The 21,537-nt window shown below is 37.4% G+C and overlaps 1 protein-coding gene across 2 annotated transcripts in view; it reads left to right on the top strand.

Moving 5' to 3' along the window:
• nwd2 (NACHT and WD repeat domain containing 2) overlaps nt 1-21,537 on the top strand; it is a 73,680-nt gene that overhangs the window by 5,503 nt on the left and 46,640 nt on the right. For both annotated transcript variants that reach the window (XM_084405133.1, XM_084405132.1), the window contains exon 3: nt 12,127-12,215. In XM_084405133.1, coding sequence (XP_084261259.1) covers nt 12,127-12,215 — 89 coding nt within the window. The remainder of the gene's footprint in view (nt 1-12,126; nt 12,216-21,537) is intronic.

The raw sequence follows: 21,537 nt of genomic DNA, 5'->3' as shown, positions 1-21,537 counted from the left end.
TGCAACTTGGTCTTATACTGGAATATTGTAAATAGAGTGAGTCTGAAGCCAATTTTCTGCTGAAATAGGATATTAGAGAGATTTTGTTCTGGTCAAAAGCCCTGGAAAGTCCACTACTTGAAGATGGTTTAGAGAGAGGCAGAGGTGACGGTGTGTGTGCTGACTGAGAGAGTGTGAGGTGGAGTGTGGAATCTAATGTACTGAACCTGTAGATGCACAACTTAGAGGTGATGTCAAGGTAGAGAGTTAATGACACTTTCAGTGGCTGAACAAGCCAGCTGGGCTTTGGTGCAATGCTCTTCCCCCTTAAGCACTAGAGGGAGCAATTTATACATCACAGATTTACAAAAAGGGAGTTGGCCTTGCACACAGAGACTCATAACTACTGTTATGTCTTACTATTCTCACTCTTATACATCCCCCGACATGAGAGGAATGATTTCAATTGGTTTAGAGCTATTGGAGAAGTCAGCTCTGTGATTTAGGGGGTCTACTAGGGGCAGTTAGGAGAGCAGTTGCTGGAGTCTTGCTGAGGTTGAGATTGAGGCTTTGAGGAAATGAATGTGATAACATTTATATGTTCGTTTTTATTGTTGTTTGTGTCTTTGTAGGGTAACCAAGGGCAACTAGAGTTTTATGTGCAGGAGTTTTATTCTGCTTTAGGGACCTTGAATTTAACGCCACCGTGTTATAACAGCATGCGTGGTGTTAGCCATCGTGATTTATTATGGTGTATTCAGATTGTTTTCAATGCTGGGTTAAATGGGTTAAATCAACACATCCAATGGCCCTTACCAATCATGGCCTCCTAATAATCCCCTTCCATTGAATTGTCTCTATCACTCTCTCTCCTCTCCACCTATAGCTGGTGTGTGGTGAGCGCACTGGCGCCGCTGTACTGTGGCTGCCGTCGCATCATCCAAGTGGATCCTGACTGGATTGTAAAGCGCTTTGGGTGTACAGTAGTACATATGAAAGTGTTATATAAATGCCTCATTCATTCATTCATTCAACACAGGCTCATTGGAAAATCGTACCTGAGGCAACATTTTAGCGAAATGCAAAATATGTACCAATACAACTATAGTGCTGCGCAAAACGAAAAATACGTACCTGGACAAATACATACCGCTGCAGTTTCCAAAAGAAATGAACACTGGAGGCAGTAAAACTGCAAGCTCATTTTATCCTTTTCAAACAAAATTATGATTTTATTCATTATAATGTATATTATGATAGACTTATTTTCACGCAGCTACTTGCAAAATATTATATTATGACCTCAAAACACTTTTTACCATAGTGCACGATTTGTCAACGAATACTCTGGAGTTGGCATCACTTGACCAGCTCCATATGTTTGGCTTTTCTGACATATTAAGCTTGCTCGGTTGCTCAGCTGGTACAGAATTGTTCTTGTGATGTGAAGAACTCAGGTGCGAATCCCGTGAAACATGAGTTACGACAAAAGAGCTCAGAGACGACTAGAAGCAAGCTAAAAGGGCATGGTTGCTTCAGCAATTGCGTTTTTATGTCACATTTGCTTTTGTTAACTCTTATCAGGCAGGTTTAGGGTTTAATGTAGGTGTACAGTTTTTAAAAACGCGATGGACCAATAACCTTGGCACATTTTCTCAATGAGCCTAGGTTGAAAAAGTCACTATGTAAAATAATATTTTACTATTTCAATTTTAGGTTCAATTGAGGCTGTTGGTGGATGTCATAATGACACGCTCTGTGGCTGAAAAGCATCTCTCTTTATTTATGACAGTTTAAAAAAATTACATTGTAGATTTTTTGAGTGCTTTTAAAGGTGCATTCAGTAGTGCAGTGCAAATTTAAAAAGTTTTACGCATAAAGAAATAATCCTCTGAATGGTGTACAGTCACATTAGATGAAGACTGTTCTAGTTTTCTATAAAATGGGTTTCAAACATGTAAAGTGTGGGTCACCCCCTCAATGCTTGTCAAATGTCAACTTGGTCACGCAATGTTTCACGCTCATTTGCTGCAGCCTCTGTAGATACGCTAATAGTGTAGAGTTGTTTGCTGATGCGAAGAGCTAAAATTAGACAATGGAACACACGTATTATCGTCCTTTACCAGTCAAGACAATGGGAAAATCAGTACTTGTATGGCCTAAGCAGAAAAGGTCTCTAGACAAAACACAAGCATAAACATTGGTACGGCATACACAAGATAGAAAGATTTGAGTAGTGTTGCCCAAGTTTCCATTTTTTGATGGTTCGGTAAGGTAATTATTGTGTAAACCACTCTCTAAAATGTACTAGTATCAGTTTAATTTACATAAAACTCAGAGACAATCGTACTGCTCCACATCAGTAGATGGCAGTACAGTATCTTACACTATTGTGTTATCGCTACTTGAAGTACACATAGAACAGCAATGTTAGCGCTAGCAAAATAACTACTGAATGCACTTTTAAAACTGTAAGAAGGGTTCTTGGAGACATCAGCCAGTTAGCATTGTCATGACTTCATTTTCAAAGGCTCCAAAGTGATTAATCACATGGCATTAAATTACAGCTCAAGTGATTGGCTCAAAAACAACTCCCATGAGCAGAGATAGCAGACCAACGTCAGCTGAGCAATTGCCATTGAGATATCGTTCTTAAGCTATGATAGACATACTTGGTTGAGTCAGTATTGCTGTTTTGGGATAGTCGGACAGTTTGAACAAACCCAGCTTATATAGCACTTTTCGGGAGTATCAAACTGCTTATTTATAGTCGTATCGGCATGTTAAACGTTGATAGTATTTTAACACAGAAAAGATTAACACTCTTCACCTTTAATGCAGCATTATTTCATAAGCATTGCATTCAAAAAACACTCAAATGGCTTATAATGATGGATAATTATGTGCTTTGAATATTCAGATAATTTTTTTGCCTTTGAGCTTTTGGTAATTAGTTTACTAATGCCATGTAGCTAATGGATTGCCAACAGGAACGTGTTTTAGTCACAGATGGGATTTCACTCAGTCGTTAAGCACACTTGGTCAGGCGCCTTTGATGGGGAGCAATTCTCGTTCCATCGTCCTCCATCTTGCGACCTCACCTAATCCCTCAGAGTCTTGTGCTTCAGCATCAGACAGCTGTATCAATACTGAGCTCATCTATATGCGACCATCCGTTCAGAGCCCGTGCTGCTGGAGACACATGTGAGAGCCCCATGGGAGGGACTGAACAAAGGCTTTAACCCAGATTATAGACAGGAACAGACACAGCATTGAGAGTGAGATGCACGCTTGCTGCTTGAGATTCTAAATGACACCAATATTCATAAACTATTAAGGCGTTTAAAACGTTAAGTGACTATAAAGAAATGTCATTGATGGTAATGTGGCATCTATTTTTGCTAGACCATACATACCATTCAGTTCTAAAATGTAGGTATGTAAATATAACTTGTGGGAACAAATTCTTAATTTGTAGCCACAATTTCTTGGCTGTGTAGGGCTCTGTACATTCGAGAATATTCAACAAGAAATATGCTGCAGGACCTGATTTTATTAACTGAGAAATGATTGGCACATGAAACATTAGAATACATGCCAAAATGGAGCCAGGTGGTTGGAGGGTAGGGATTGTGACATTAGTTATTCCTTTTTGACAAAAGATTGCTAACCCAAACATTTTTGTTTAAATTCACACAGAATGCGTTATTGCGTTTAAAAAAATCTAGACATTTTTTGACCTGTTAACTGAAACACACAGAAAAGGCACAAAAAAAACCCGTGCATGATATTTCTGTTCTCTGTTGCAATATTAACTATCAGTGGAGAGCCTGATACAGACAAGTAGAAGAGAAAACTATGCTTCAGAAGGGTTGAAATAATGCATATAAAATGGCAAAGAAGCTCAGATATCCAATGATAATTAAAGCTTAGCAGACCAAGAAAGGCATAGAGCGAGTGAAAAGGGAAAAAAAAGATCCTAAAAAGTAAACCATGTGATATGTTATAATGGTCAAAAATCTAGCATCTAGCATATGTTTAGACAGAAAAACAATTGAAAATCAACAGATGATTGCAAAAATGAATTCTGTGTGTGAACAGACTTTAAATCCTGCAATGTGCGCTTAAAGTAAATTTAAAGTTCACTTTAAATGCATGGGAGCTAAAAAAAAAAAATCAAATTCTTCTATACATCTGAGATGTTTAAAGTCAGCCTTTCAGGCTTTGATTGGGGCTACAAGGCTTTATTATAGAAATTATAAGTCTTGTTCAAGTCTTTTATTTCTTACAGCCTTTCACAATGCCCTCCTTCATCTTTCCTCGCTTTCCTTCCTTTATCCATTCAATGCAATCTGGTTAAATAAAAGCTTTACTGGCACCACCCACCCCCATAGTGATTGAGCTCACTAGTTTTCTCTCCTCTTTTTTATATCTTTCTTTATCATTCTCAATCATATCAGACACTTCAAACATGCAACATGTAAGTGAAGGCCAGTGCAGCGGCTCAAATAGCCGATGGTTCTATCATTTCTCTCTGTCTCTCTATTTTTCATTGTTTCTTTTTCTTTCTCTCTATGCACATTTCAAATATCTTTGACACAATTTCCTGACTTTGAAAGCTTCAATCTGTTATGGAAATGCACTGTATAAAGTGCTCCCCAGTGCGTGGCACGTTAATTCATTTATGACTATATGAAAGTATCTACTTACGAGGTGCTTTTCCCTGGTGCTTTGCCAGTCTATACGTGTCTTGTCTACTAACTGGACAATAAAGTGGTCTAAAGATTTTCTTTTGTTCTGGGGATGGTTTGTTGCATGTGGGGAGATTATTTCAACGTTTCATTATAAGACCATAACCTTTTTAAAAGAAGCTTCCCAGTGATGTTACAGGTTTAAGCTGTTTCATTTGTGTTTATATAAAAGGTCCAAAGGTGTGGTCACTTTTACTGTTGTTTGACCAGTATTGTAAGCGAAATCCAGTCATTTCAATCATGAATTTCACGTGAGGATGAAAGATTTCCCCTTGCTTATTTTACACCGGGTTCAAGTTGGTCACGTAAATTCACCGTGTTGAACAGAAAGCTGCTTGGTTTTGAAAGTGAACGAGATAATTCACCTTGTATCTACCTTTTTGTGACCACATGTTTTTAAGTTCTTTGCTTGCTTGGATAGTCAGTTTATCGTTTTTGTTAGGGTGAAAAGAAGATGAAAGTATAGAAAGATAAAAAGCATTTATCACTGGAAAAGAACAAAACATTGCACAGGAAAACATAGTGCAAGAGAAAAGTAATAGGCTGAGACTAGATACTTTATAGGACAGCCCAAAAAAGAACTAAATGGAAAGTTATAAAAGATTTAAAACATGAAAGCCGCCAAAAATCTTTGACTGACACAGATAGAGTTGCTGTAGTGAGCTGTGACACGCTGTGTTTGCTGCCTGTACCCAGAGGGTTCAGAGCACATGATTGGCCTCATCTTCCACAGAGAGCTCCCCAGTCTGATTTTCCCGTTCTCTGTCGAAATATCAACTATCAGCAGAGAGCCTGACCAATAGCAAACTGATACTGACAAGTAGAAGAGAAAACCATGCTTCAGAATCAAGTTCAGTTACCCTTCGTTCTCATTCCAAGGTAAATCAAAGCTTAGCAGACCAAGAAAGGCATAGAGGATGTGGAAAGGGAAAGAAAGAAAGAGATGTTTGACTAAGTAAGCATCATCTACTATGCGACCTTGAAATCAGACTGTCGTCTTAGCAAAGCAAATTTCATATTCGTATAAGAGACTATTTTACGTGTCAAAGGTTTGTAATTGCAGCTTTAATTGGTTTGTGAATAGGGTACTGGGGGTGTTTGAGAGTGTTTGTTTATTTTTGCCTTGGTACTAGCAGCTGTGTACAGTAGTAAATACAGTAAGGCTGAGTATCCTCAATGTGTCAACTCTCATATTGTCTCATATTGCCCTGACTTTCTGTGACAAAGGGCATCATGTAATATTCAACGGCATCCACTGCTGCTGTGTGCAAGATTCTGAAGGCATTAGTGGAAATGCTGCTATTTTGCATTTGTATTATGTAACACTTTTGTTCACTACAAATTCATTAATAATTGAATAATTGAATGACTTTTGCTTTAATGACAGCCAGGCGGCATGAACTGCACAAGTTTGTTTGTCATACCTGATCATCAGGTTCTCCAGCATGATTTGAGATGATCTTCAACGGAAGAAGAACATTGACCATCTGAACCAAGACAAGTCACATCAATGTCTTTACTTTATCAAATTTACTTGTTTGATTTGAATACTTCTTAGTTTTATGTCATCTCGTGAACAGAAAGATTGTGTGATCACAGACGTCGTGCTTGTTTTTGCTCTGCTACTAGCAGCAGAGAACAGTAGTGACTACAGTGTAAGCCGGGGAATCTCTGTTTTCAAGCCTTGCTGGCTGCTATCCCCTGAGAAAAGAACAGTGTTGAAGTGACAGCAAAAGACAGGGACTAAAAGAGAGATGTTTGGAAGTGTTTGTATGTGATTTGCTCATAAGCATTCATGCATATGGAAAGTATCTGAGAGGGAAAGAACTACAGTGGTGTTTTGGACAGAAACACCATAGAATTGTTTGAAGTACTATGTAAATACCACGGTACATGACTACAGTATTCATTCATTGACAGTGTTGTTATTGTTAACTAAAAATTATGCTATAACTATTAAAAATGTATTAAAAAAAGGCTGAAATAAAATATAAATATTAGATGAAAAGTAAAAAAAAAAATGTTGCTTTGGCAACTAATGAAAATACAGTGTTTCTCGATTGCTTAAACACATTTCTTGAAACTATGCCTCGTATTCTCAAACCAGTAAACGCAAATCCATAACGTCTCATCCAATTCCCCAAACATCCTATTTTCAGGTCAAAATGAAGCTCTACACTCCATTCACTCTTGCTGAAAAACCAAACTTTGCCCTCAGGCGTCACACACAAGCCCTCACAAACACACACACTACAACATAGTCTACACACTGGTGCAATATATTTAAAACAACATTTCCAAAACTAGTATGTTGCTAGTGGTCCCCCCCCCCCCCCCCCACAAACCTTTCACATGATGAACACCAAAGACACAACCAATGGATACATTGGCACATTTTTATTCATTCATGTACTACACAGTACAACCAACGTTATCTCACGACCAATTCGTACGAATTCGTACGATTTGTCTAAACCCACGTGATGGGTAGGTGTAGGGGCGGGGTCAGGGGTAGGTCATTCGTATGAATTCATACGAATTGGGCAATTCGTAAAATATGTACGATTTAGCAAAAATCTAATTCGTACTAATTCGTACGAGTGAGGTCGTATGAATTCATACGAATTAGCCACCTCGTAGAATTCGTACGAATTGCCGTGAGATCAGGCTGGTACAACACACACACACACACACGCACACACAAATATATATATTATTCCGCCTCAGCATCCCGTCTTTGGTCTGGGTCAGGCCAGAGAATCTCGTCCACATCACTGGCCCTAGCCAGGCAGAGGGGTAAAATCCTCTTGCATGCCTGTTCCCCGCTGGCACACATCAACTGAAATATTTGACAGGCTTCTTCCATTTCATCGTCTCTGTGTCCTGGAACAATAGAAGTACTGATTACTGTAACTGTAACACATCCTTTTTACAAAATGGAAGCATTCAGAAAACTCTCTCTGTATGTGAGGCAATTTGATGCGTTTCTTTTGACAGTTTTTTCCAATTGCTAACACACAATTTTGAAAACTAGGCTGGTTTTATCAAAATACTTAACACAATTCACAAAACCACACACTTTCAAACTGCAAAATACCGAATATATCCTGCAAAATGAAGCACTGCAACCAAAACTACATATAGCATTATCAAAATCAAACTTTTGCACGAAATGGCACACACATCATTCATATTACCAGATTTTGTCTAACCAACTACACACTGTTGAGCATAATGAAAAGCACTCTCATCTTTAGTATGCTTTGCCATAATACTAAAATAGGTCAAATTGTAGAAAATTCTTCAGATTGGTCACATGCACAGAAAGATGTGCAGACACACACATGCTGTTGGAACAAAATTTTTTTTTTTTTTTTTTTTTTTTAACCAAACAAGTCAGTGCAACATATGCACAGCAGATATATTTACATTGGACTGAACAAAAATATGCTCATAAAAAACAGTAAACTGAAAAAGACTGAAGTGTTAACAATTAACCATTGAGGTGTTTGGCCAGGTGGCACATGTATTGGCCAATCAGCTCATGTAGTGTCATTTTGAATGGCAATGTTTTGAAATGGCAAACATGTGACTTTATGTCTTATGCAGAGAACCGTGTTCAGTGCATTTAAAAAGTGCCATTTTGAATTGCAAAATGTGTGTAAAGCAGAAAATGTGTTTAGACTTTTGGAGACTTGAGAAGAGGTTTTGCTCTCTGTGTGTCAGTTTAAATAATTGTGCTGTTTAGTCATTTTAGTGTGTTAGCAATTGGATTTTTTTTTTTTTTTACAGTAGTATAGTGCAACAGCTACAGTACATGTATGTATTGTAACAGCACATAGTACAGCTCTCAAAAGTTACAGAGCAGTCTGAAGTAGATCTACTGTACCTGTTTTTCTCCCGGAAGGTTCTTATGATTGAGGCGACGGTGAAGAGACTCAAATTTGGCCTTTCTCGTAGCTCAGCCTCCCTCATAGTCATACCATGGACAAAGACATGGGCAACTAGAGTGTCTTGTCTCCTTGCCCTTGCCCTTGCCCTTGCCCTTCACCTTCCTCCTCCTCCTACACTCCAGTGTCCTCAACCTCTTCCTTCATGTCTTTCTGGATCCATTGTTCCAAAACTGAATGAACTCTGACCCTTTTTTCTATCTATTGAAGGTTCTGATTGGTGTGTGATCAATTTTGACTCTTAAGGCCATTGCACACTGAGTCCGAAATTCGCATCCGAAATTTTCGCACGTTAAAAAAAAAATTCGACCTCATGTTATGTCAATCATGCTTGCACACTGTCTACGAAACTTTCGTCCGTAAAAAAAAAATTCGGATTGGGTTCGATTTTCTGCGTTTTTCGCATCCACAGCCAGTGTTTTGTGAGGTTTTTTTAAAATTCAGAGCCACCGTACAAGCGAACGACAAAATCCAGAATGACGTCTGACAAGTTGATACACTTCGTCTCGCAGCACAAGTACTGTATGAAAAACAAAATGCGGATTACAAAGACACTGAATAAAATATAACCTGTATAGGCCTACAGCTGTTCTGTCTGCCCAGCGCTTCTGCCGGCCGCGTGTGTGTGTGTGTGTGTGTCCGTCCATAGACATACTGCCAGTTTCTGTTCAGGATCGATTGGTTCACGGAAATTGGTGGTCTTTTTAATATGTGGCTCCAGTATCGCTAGCAAAGCATCAAACTGTTCCACTGACATTCTGAGGTAAATTTTGAATCGTTTGGGATAATTTCGCAACTCCTTGATAAGGAGGTGAAACTCTCCTTCCTCTCGGCGCAATCTCAGGATTGGATGGACCCAATATTTCCTCTTTCTTTTTCTCTTTTTAAGAAGAAAGAGGGCAACAAATTCATCCTCACTTCTTGACGAATCCATTTAGTATTTTTTGCGTTTTTTTCCGCAAAGGTTTAATAAATACGCATCGGACTCAGTGTGCAAGGTTTCTGTGCGTGACGAATTTTACTGCTGACGAACACGAAAAAACGCATACGAAAATTTCGGACTCAAGGCCATTGCACACTGAGTCCGAAATTTTCGTATGCGTTTTTTCGTGTTCGTCAGCAGTAAAATTCGTCACGCACATAAACCTTGCACACTGAGTCCGATGCGTATTTATTAAACCTTTGCGGAAAAAAACGCAAAAAATACTAAATGGATTCGTCAAGCAGTGAGGATGAATTTGTTGCCCTCTTTCTTCTTAAAAAGAGAAAAAGAAAGAGGAAATATTGGGTCCATCCAATCCTGAGATTGCGCCGAGAGGAAGGAGAGTTTCACCTCATCAAGGAGTTGCGAATTATCCCAAACGATTCAAAATTTACCTCAGAATGTCAGTGGAACAGTTTGATGCTTTGCTAGCGATACTGGAGCCACATATTAAAAATAAGACCACCAATTTCCGTGAACCAATCGATCCTGAACAGAAACTGGCAGTATGTCTATGGACGGACACACACACACACACGCGGCCGGCAGAAGCGCTGGGCAGACAGAACAGCTGTATACAGGTTTCAGTGTCTTTGTAATCCGCATTTTGTTTTTCATACAGTACTTGTGCTGCGAGACGAAGTGTATCAACTTGTCAGACGTCATTCTGGATTTTGTCGTTCGCTTGTACGGTGGCTCTGAATTTTCAAAAAACCTCACAAAACACTGGCTGTGGATGCGAAAAACGCAGAAAATCGAACCCAATCCGAATTTTTTTTTTACGGACGAAAGTTTCGTAGACAGTGTGCAAGCATGATTGACATAACGTGAGGTCGAATTTTTTTTTTAACGTGCGAAAATTTCGGATGCGAATTTCGGACTCAGTGTGCAATGGCCTTCAGTGTGCAATGGCCTTTAGTGGGTAATTGTATGCTAATTTAGCTGAAGCTGTACTGACTTGAGTGAACAATATTGGATGCTATTGCTTTCTAAATGACAACATGGTCTAGGCAATGAGAAATTAAGGGATTTGTGTGTAGAGTTTTGCAGTGACAGTTCAACAAATCTGACTCATGTGTCAAAACAGGGGAATAGTGTTTAAAGTTTAGGGAAATGGGTGTGCTTTTTGATAAATGGCGTTATGGTTTTGAAATTTTAGTTCAAAAGCCTGGTTATAGTATTTAAGCAATCAAGAAAAACTGTAAGTTGAAGTACTAAAATAACAAACTAAAATTGAAATCTTTTTTTTTTTAAAGCATTTTTTTTTTATGTAATAAAAAACAGAAGCTAAAAAATTACAAAAGTATAACAAAATTACTAAAAGAATGAAACCAAATATAAATATATATATATATATATATATATATATATATATATATATATATTAAATATATTAAATAAATCTAAAATATATATTCAAATATAAAAATAAAAGCTAATTCAAAATATTAAAACTATAGCCTACTATAAAGTATGTAAATAATAAAAAAAAATTATATGAAATGAAACTATGATATAATATCAAAGACCATCACTGTACCTTGTTATTATTTTTTAAAGCATTTTTTTTTATGTAATAAAAAAACAGAAGCTAAAAAATTACAAAAGTATAACAAAATTACTAAAAGAATGAAACCAAATATATATATATATATATATATATATATATTAAATAATATATTAAATATATTAAATAAATCTAAAATATATATTCAAATGTAAAAATAAAAGCTAATTCAAAATATTAAAACTATACTATAAAGTATGTAAATAATACAAAAAAAATATATGAAATGAAACTATGATATAATATCAAAGACCATCACTGCACCTTGTTATTGACACACTTTTTTTGTAATTGCACCTTTTTTAGAAGTCTGAATAAATCCATATACAGATTAAGGGGCAGATTTACTAAACAGGGCAAATTAGTGTGAGAGCGCAATTCCAAACCAGCGCAGATGGGAGTGGAAAGTTCTGCACGTGATCTACTGACGACACGCAAATTAAAGGACACAGACGCAGTCAGATCATTTCCATAATGACCAACGCAATCTACCAGGTAGCGTCTTGTTTAAGACGTGCTTTTTGGGGGCGCTAAATAATGGCGCAAACACCAGTACATTGATGAGCGCAAACCTTAGTAAATCACCTTGCGTGATTAATTTAAATACTCTCCTCCCATAAATTTTGTGTCTGAAAAGGAAACTCCTACAAATGCACATGCAATAAGGTCAGCTGCAAAAATAACCCTGTCCACGTCTTTTCAGTGCTAATTATTCACTGCGTGTCTTTAGTAAATCCTGGCAGTAGTTTTTTAACACCAAAAGAGGGTTTGCGCTGGCGCAAGCTATTAGTAAATCTGGCAACTAAGACTTACAAACAAAGATGTATGAATATTTACAGACGATTGTTTTCCCTTTCTGAATATTCATGTTTGTTTGTGTTTTGTTTGTTGTCACAGATACAGAAGCAGAGAGAAATGCTCTGAAAGAACATGTCTATCCCAAACTACGAGACTTCTGCAGGGAGAACTATGGCATTGAATTTCAGGTAATACAGCCGTAAATACTCTACAGCAACCATTAAGCTCAAGACAAACAGATTTCTTTCTCTTTTTTCTTTCCAAACCTTCTATCTTTTTTTATTTTACTCTGTGGGCTGGAAAGATAAAGTTTCTCAGGGACTATTATGTGATCTCAGCACTGATATGCTCATGTAAGGCGAAAGCATGTCTCTCTTATATTCGCCCTCGGGAGCATGGCCCGGAATCCATCTCTCTCTTCCCCTCCTCTCCTCTGGAGTTATATTTACAATGCAAATGTTTGTTGTCATAGAGAATGGAGCAGTGGGGAGGTTTCCATCATGCAATTTGATAATTAAATGCTTAGAAGAGGCACCGTGGCCATTGGCGCAGACAGCGTGCTGAGATTTAACTGAGGCTATATTGGTGTGGGGCTTGACCTGATTTCAAGACCACCCCCTCAAGTAACAGATCTTCATGTATAAGTCTATGCCTTGTTAAATTCAAACCTATTCTGTGCTTTTTTTTTTAGATGTAGCTGACATTGATGCTTAGTGACATTTAGATGTAGTAACATTGAAAATTGTGATAATCCTTCATTTTCTTTCAAATTGTAAGAAAAACTCTTTGCATTTTTGTAGTTTGTTTCGTTTCTGTAATATTTTGTCTGAATTTAAATAGCTTTAATGATAAAATGTGTATTGTCACAATACTTTCTCTTGTCCCAACTTAATTTGCAGAAAGTACAAGGAACCCTATAGTGAACAATCATGCTGAACAGTATGAAAAATGGATATTATTTTTGAAATTGGCCTAAGATTACATTTAACAGTGTCATTAAATTATTGGTGATGAAATGGAAGTAGCAATAGATCTTTTCTTTCGTATGACATACGTCTGAATGAAACGGATTATCGAAAAAATAAATCAAATGTGTTGTCGATTTGAAGGAGACAGAATGTGAGCTTGCAGTCAATTGCAATTAAGGGCAAGTTCAAGTCACAAGAGAGAAGTCTGACGTTTCACCAGAAGAGTTTAGACATTTTGATAAAAAATAATGAGGTAAATAAAATAAATAAACGCACCAATTAATTGTTCACAATAAGATCAATAACATGCATCCTTAAGCCCCATTCATGCTGCAAGCAGCACATCAAAATGACGTGATCCCATTCACCCATTTCAACAGAGAGCACGTGATCTCTTGCTTTTTTGAGATCTTTTTAGTCACAGTACCAAAAAAGTCTCTATTCCAATTTCGGTACCACAACCACCAGAAGTTATTGAACACATGTGAGTACAGATGTTACCAGATGTTACCAAATGGAACATTAAACCTTCCAAAAGTCCAGTAAACATAGTTATTCAAGACAACAGGTATTCAAGTTATTCAAGACAATCAGTAATAAAATAAAGAACAAAGAAACAAATTACAAGCAATATTACAAAGACACAAATGAGGTAAACAATGCTTGTTTTTTCCGAAGTAGCCTACCTAACAGCAGCATTTAACAATAGCAAGTTTTCATACAGAAATGGAAAAGAAAGTAATCAGAAGTACAATAAAACTAATTCAATTATTAACATTGTCTTAACAGCATGATTTTTCAAAATAATACATTATTACCGATTCAGAAATTATATTATATATATATTGTTATATATATATATATATTATATATATATATATATTATATATATATTATATTGTATTGCCAGTAAAATAGCTTTATTGTGAATTTCTTTAGTCTAACATGCTCAGTTCTAAATGGCTTATTAAATCTAAAGTTATCCGTCAAGTGCAGTGAGGGTTTTCTCTTTTTCTTGTCAATATGGTTTAGTTAATGCTAATATCTAGTTATTAACTAGTTATTAATTAGTTCATGTAATTATTATAGACAGCAGCAGTTATTTTAGGCTGCATTTTCACTGCACATATTTGACGCATCCGTTTTTTCCCATCTGTTTACATAGACTTAAGACATAAATGGCTGTGTTTACATTAATACTTAATCTGTTTCATCCCGCTCCTTTTCGGACATATTGTAATTATTGTTTATAATACTTTATAGATATTGTTTTTTTCTTCGGTATGTTGCAACATACTTATTGTATTTTTATCTTTTATTTTTTATCTTTTCTTGTTTAAAATAACATAAAGAAAGAAAGAATACTTCAAAAGGACAGGTGTTTTTTATAATGTGCGTACTATCCGCTTAGCTCAAGATTTGTGCTATACCACCATATGCATTCAAGTTACACATATTTTTACTTCTTGCTTTCCCAGGGAATTGAACCCATGACATTGGCATTGTAAGCGCCATGCTCTAATGTTTTAGCTACAGGAATACAAGTATTACATATCTGGAAATACTGGTGACATTAACAAACCATCTGTAGCATTAAGTGACCTGGTTTTATCATTTTCTCATCCTTCAACGTATATGAGCCGTTCTATCACTGCTAATCCTTTCATGATAGCTTAGTCACATCAGGTGTGACTGATTTGAAAGTGAGATGAGACATCAAGGTCAGTCATCTACCCCAAATTATTCATTGATCCATTGTGTTATACATGTTTGGGGTGTTGAATGAATCCATCAGATATCTACAGTAGCCATAGTAACTGGTCAAATTAAAATTTCTTTAACTGTCATGTTCTATTGCTGAGACTCAGATCTCAGTGTTTATAAGTTGGATTAAATGATTATATATCCAATGGGCTTATAACAGAACATTATAGTTTTTGGCCTAATGTTTTGATAATCTGATATGAGACATTTAGGGCCCTATTTTAACGATCTGAAATGCAAGTATCAAGCGCGAAACGCAAGTAACTTTGTGGGCGGGTCTTGGGCGCTGTTGCTATTATACCGGCGGGATTAATGACTCTTGCGCCCGACGCAAATCTAAAATGGGTTGGTCTGAAGTAGCTTCATTATTCATAGGTGTGGTTTGGGCGTAACGTGAAATAAACCAATCAGAGCGTCATCTCACATTACCTTTAAGAGCAGGCGCGCTTGTTCCATGGCGGATTGCTATTATAACGGCGGATTTGCCAGGCGCACGCCAGGAGCGGTTCAAAGCCGAGGAGACCGACGTTCTCGTCAGGGCCGTAAAAGACAGAGAAGTGACATTGTATGGGGATGGGAGAAACCCACCCAAATTATTGTCTATTTTTTCACATCTTCATGGACACAACAATGATTTCCCTCGTGTGTTAATATTTTTCCTTATAATAATGTGTGGTTTAGGGTTAGGGAGTGCAAATGCATTTCCTAGTTTACCGACGTGTGTCTGTGGAGGGAAAAGTCAGCTGTGCGTGGGTGCAAAATAGGAATGAAACATGCGTTGGTGTACAAAGTCAATTGCGCTGGGTGCAAGATAGGGCCCTTAATGTTGTTGATTACTTCTGCACTACAGAACTTTCGTTTTGTGGCCTGATCATAAGGTCTAATTTATATTTCAAAATTAATTCAAGAGTTTTTTTTTTTTTTTTTATCTTGCACAATGTTGCATCACAAGTATGTGTCTTGTTTTAAGGAGGTTTTTATTATTTTACTGGATATGTTGGTCAATAAATTGGCCAAATAATTGTTGGCTAATAAATTACTCTTTTGCATTTAATTTATCACATTTTTATTTAATATAAACTGACAGGAAAGCAAAGTTATTGTCAGAGAGGAGAGGAAAACAGTGAAACGACTGGGGTGAGAGAGAGAGAGAAGGTGAGAGAGATAAATGAGAGACAGACATAAAAAGAAGAGAGTTCTCTCAACCAGAAAATATGATGTGGCAAATTGCGATTCTTTCTGGTCACCGTTGTTTGATTCTATTTCCTGTGACGTCCCTGAGAGGGATGGATGCTGGATTGAGTGTGGCTGTATTCATGTGTGAGCTTTGTGTGTGTGTGTGTTCATCTATGGAAGGCTCTATCCGAGTCCAGTCACAGCACACATGCACACAGTAAATCCCTTTAGCAGTGGTGGGATATCAGGCCTGAAAGCGCTGTAACATGACAGTGTGGGACCTTCTCAGATGTGGGGAACGAATTACAGCATAAACCTTCTTTATATGACAACTTATAATGATAAGACTTTATTTTTTTGTTAATTTTTTTTTTTTACACAAAGCATGCATATCGTGTTTACTCTTGGTTTTCCGTTTCTATGTATTTTAATCAATAATTTATGGTTTATTACAGTTGGTTATATGTTATGAGATTTTACCCTCACCTTAACTGATATCATGATATCTAGATATCTGATTGCAAAATATATTTCTTTATATTAAAGGTTAACCGAAAGTTGTTTTTGCCTATTTTAATAACTAAAACTGGAACATATGGCAGATTGTTTTTGATCACAGATTGTTTTTAAAATCAATAATATCAATTCAAACTTTCTACTTAATGAGAAAATTAACAATAATGACTTATTAAAATAAATAAAATACATAAACATTTTGATAGTCCACTTTAGACATTCTGCTAACTATTAAAATGACAAATTCCAGTCATTAGAGTATAAGTAGACTGTCTACTAATATCTGCTAACACTTTATTTTGATAGTCCACTTTAGACATTCTGCTAACTATTAAAATGACAAATTCCAGTCATTAGAGTATAAGTAGACTGTCTACTAATATCTGCTAACACTTTATTTTGATGCGTATGTTGGATGATCATATAGTTATGTCTCAAAAAGACTCAGTGATTTTAATTAATCTAAACAGGGCTAACTGATAGTTCAACAAAGTGACAATCAGTGCCATTAATCTGTAAAAGGGACCCCCTCGAAAACGAGATGATACATCTCAAGGGGTTTATCGTAATAATAAACAAATTTGACACAAAAACGGTTATCAGTCGACCTCTAATGTAATAATGGAACCCAAACTATTTTAAAATCTTTAATTGTTTATTTTCCTGCAAACACAACAAAGCTTAAAGAGATAAAAAATATAAGATCTCTTTCCCCCATTTGACCGTCTCGCTGGCCACAGAGGTTCTCACTGTCTTACTCAAATCTCAACTGACCATTTGAACAACTGTGTAATCTGTTCACTAACTCCTGATTAGCTTCCAGTCAACTTGATCACATCAACACAGGCCCAGTCTTCACACATCACACACACACACACACACACACAAGCACAAAGTCCTGTTTTCATTCTAACAACACTTCTTAATGATGGGCTCAATAATCCAATGAGAGCGCAAAAGAGCTGTAGGCACTTGCACATTGCTGGTAATACTGTTTGGCTGCCATGACGACGGCGAGGTTTGATTACAGGGTTGGAGTCAAGTCTAAATGTGTCAGGTAGCTTACTGAACCAACTGATATACATACAAACACATGTATAAATAGTTGGATTCGCAGAAGATGCTGAAAAGCATATGAAAAGCATTTGTATGTTCATACAGTTTTTGAGAGTGATAATGGTAATTAGGTTTATCTTGCTGAACACAAGACTGATGCTTTAAGTTGTGGGGCATGGTGTCACACTACATTGGGTAGCATAGAGGGTCACAATGGAACCTGCAATTAAAGGCACACTATGCAAGATTTGTACCTTAATATAACAGCTTCAAAATCATTTAGATGGTAAACGAACTCGTAGTAGGGTGAATCATCCCGGTAGCATGTGTCGGCCGACAAATCTCGCGAGAATCACGACTTGTTTTACGGCACGACGTCACATACATCAACAACAAATGAAGCAGCCTCTATGGAAGACACTAGCACGCATTTCAGACGTGAATCATGGCAGAGTCGACGAAGAAAACGAAGAAAGCGCGGTCGGAAGAGTGCAGAGACGGCACTGCGTGAGTGGTATTTACGACAGTAACGTTAAATACAAATACTTCACCGCGACTCTAGGGGTCGCTGTTTGAGAAAAACGGAAACTGCATAGTGTGCCTTTAAACGCTTGAGTGACCAAGAACATCGCAATATATTTGTATATTGGGATGTTCTTGGTCACTCAAGCGTCACTAATTCCATCGATTCCTCCGTTCTCATTTTCTTTCCTTGCATCCTAAATGGGTGGAGCTAAAACACAAGGAAAGGAAGCAAGGACAGGATGCAAAAATTAACAATGAGAGGCACCCAGTTTTTTTTTTTACCCTGTCCATTTTGTAATTGCATGTTATAGATCTTATTGTGAACTATGTATATGTAAAAAAAAAAAAAAAAAACTATTTGACCTCTAATGTCAGATCTGCTTCTGTGTCTTGTGCTCTGTATGACTTTTATGTTGAAGTTTCTCTGTGCCTCGTTTCTGTGTTCTTTCCTGTGTCCTGTTTCATGTGGCCAGGTTATAGTGTTGTAGTTTTTTCCATATTCATTAGTCTGCTCCAGGTGTGTTATTTTACCTTGTTAAGCTCGTTTACCCCTCTGTTTATTAGCACTTGTATTCTCTGGTTCTCTGTCGGTCGTTGTTTTATGTCATGCTGGTTTTCTGTGGTTCCCCGTGTTTTCTTTGTTTTTCCTCAGAGTGATTTTGTTCCTGAATTATGTTATGATTGTTTATTTTCATTAAAAGCTCCCTGCATTTGGATCCCTCATCTCTGCCTGCCGTCTTTGATTCCTCAGTTTCCCGTGACACGTAATGTTTAAAGCTACTATGTAATGTTTGACCATCTAGCAGTTAATGCATAAAACTAAACGTTAAGGAGGAACATTGTTTTGGTAATTACGTGAGTTGTGCTTTGGCTTCGCTATTCTGCACGAATTAATCTGATGGCTTGAAGTGCAGCGCTGTGCCCATGGTTACAGGCTGTCGCCGGCCAATGTCATTGTTCCCATTCGAAAGGGAAACACTATTTGGGAGATGGTTTTATGTTGTACTCGCTCATTATTAAAATTTTGTTCATTTAAAAAAAAGTTACAGTGTAGGCTAGCTTTCATTAAAATGCCATAACTCATAATCTCCAAGTGAAATGACAGACTTCTCTGATGACGTATGGCAGAATTCTTCAATCATTTAGTACCCTTGAACCCTGCCCCTCCATAATCAACTTCATGCTTGCATTTATTTTTAAGTGCAACAGCCAAATCTCCAAATCCAATCAACAACCAATGAATAAAACCAAGACCCTGCCCTATATATATATATATATTTATTTATTTTTTTTGCAATAATTTGTTACATCTGGATGTATGCCAAAATATGAAAAGAATATCTGTCGCTATTTCCGTTTAATCACGAACTAGACACAAACTACTGCTGGAGAAAATGCCCAATTGGACTTTTGACGCCAAACCTTATAGTTAGAGATTATATATAATCTTTGAATGTATAGAGATTGTGACAACTGGTCCTACTCTCTCCTATATCTTTTGTTATGTTATTGTGATCAAATGAATATCCTTTAGAACTTTCCTGTGGAACTATTGGACTTTATGACATCCTGAATACGTGAGTTAACCCAGGAAAGTGTACTGGGGAAAAAAGCATAGAAGCAGTTTGTGCCAGACTTAATTGCCTTGCTTGAGGTTATAAAGGTGGTAGAGTTCCAGTCCAAAATTGTCATGCCCTTCACTCGCTAACTTCCCTCCGCCTCGTTCACTCGGATGTGATTGCTTACGTGACATGATTGCCCACTACTGGCGGAACCTTTGCAATAGGCTGAATTGAAACGTGCTAAGCCCTTGATCACTTAGAATCCACTATGGGGTTGATTTATTATAAAAAAATGTACCTTACGAAATTGTTTAATGCAGCATTCTATATGTATATAGGTGTGTTTGAGTTGTTTAGTTAAAATATATATATATAATTAAGATATCATAGAGTTTTTGGTGGGGTAAATTAAACGCAATATGCGTTGACGTCACAATCCTGTTGCATTGTGGTATCAAAATCGAGGGCGCGAGGGTCTGTCCATATAAACTTCCCTCGTCCACTTCACGAAGTGAAACGCTCTTCAAAATGGTGGCTGGGATTCCCCCGAGGGGAAGTGCTTGTGTTTAAAAGTGGACTGGAACACAGCCCTATGCAACCATCATTTGGTGGCTCATTCGCACTCCTCAGCAGGCTATGAATCCAACCCCAACCCCTCTGGTCACCCTGGGAATTCATGCCCTGTTGTGTAAGTGCTCCATGCTGGTGAGAGCACATTGGATATGTCAGCACTCATTGGTGCTTCAGCAGATGAGAAGGTGAGAAAAAGGGATGGAAAATAACCGAAGGGTAAACAGAAAGAGACAGAGAGAGACAGAGATGAAAAGCTAGAAGGACCGAAATACAAACGCTCATTCATCTCAGGGTTTGGAGGTCTTGCTGTTGGCTTGTTGATCTTTGGATTTGCATGGAATTGAGGTGGGCTTCTACATTTTCAGATGGAATGCATCGATTAGCCATTTGCAGAAAAAAAAAAGAAGAAATCGGCCATTTAATTCCAGGCATAACTCTCTCTCTCTCTCTCTCTCTCTCTCTCTCAATCTAAATTGAAAAGGCAAGCAGGCTAGGCAGCTGGTTGCCATAGCAGTAGTCTAATTGCAGAGGCACTCAAGGGCAGTGCATTGTGGGTAGTATGTGAGATGAAATGAAGGCATGGAGATTGGTGACTGCTCCAAGGGGTTGAGGAACATGGTTCTCTCTCCGGGGTGGGGGAGCTAACAGCCTCTTAAATCAGGGGACTTCTGACATGCCTTTTTATTCCTTGCTTTCTGCCTTTCTCTATCTTACTCTTCTCATTTCCCGGCGTGCCTGTTTCCCTCCAACTTTTGCTCTCATAGATGGTTGTGCTCCTTCTTATCTTCTTGTTTTAAGCGTAAGATATAGTGTTCGACTACCATACACGTTGGAGTATCATATTTCTCTTTTAATTGGCCCTTAATGGGGGCCATCAGAGGACTCATTTGTCTTCTCCTAAAGTGATACGTTCATGTAGAGACAGAAGCCAGAAGGATGATAAATCATAACTCTTCTCAGGAGAATCTGTGGGCCTTTTCATCAGGCTGAAACTGACAACTGCATTGTAAAGATGTTTGTATCCTCCTCTCAGTCGTTTTGAATCTCATCATGAAATCTGCTCATAACTTCAGGATATCAAACTATTTGACTCTTGTGGTGTTTACCAATTAGATGAACATTTTCTATTTTGCAGAAGTTGTGATCGCCGCAGGAGGCCATGCCAAACCGAATCTTAGATTACAATTTTTGCTTACTGATACAGTATATCCGTTTGTAGTCTGTGTAATTATATATGAGTCAGTGTGCTAGTTCAGAATAAATGAAAAAAGAGCAAAAACTATTTTCTCTCTCAAAGTATATCATACCCCAGTTCAAGGTGATTAATTTAATTAGTAATGTGTTACAATGTAATACTAATGTATAACATT

The sequence above is a fragment of the Rutilus rutilus genome (assembly GCF_951802725.1).
Source record: "Rutilus rutilus genome assembly, chromosome: 3".
Taxonomy (NCBI): Eukaryota; Metazoa; Chordata; class Actinopteri; order Cypriniformes; family Leuciscidae; genus Rutilus; species Rutilus rutilus.
The sequence above is the reverse complement of the archived record's forward strand: the minus strand, read 5'-3'. Positions and strand labels throughout refer to the sequence as shown.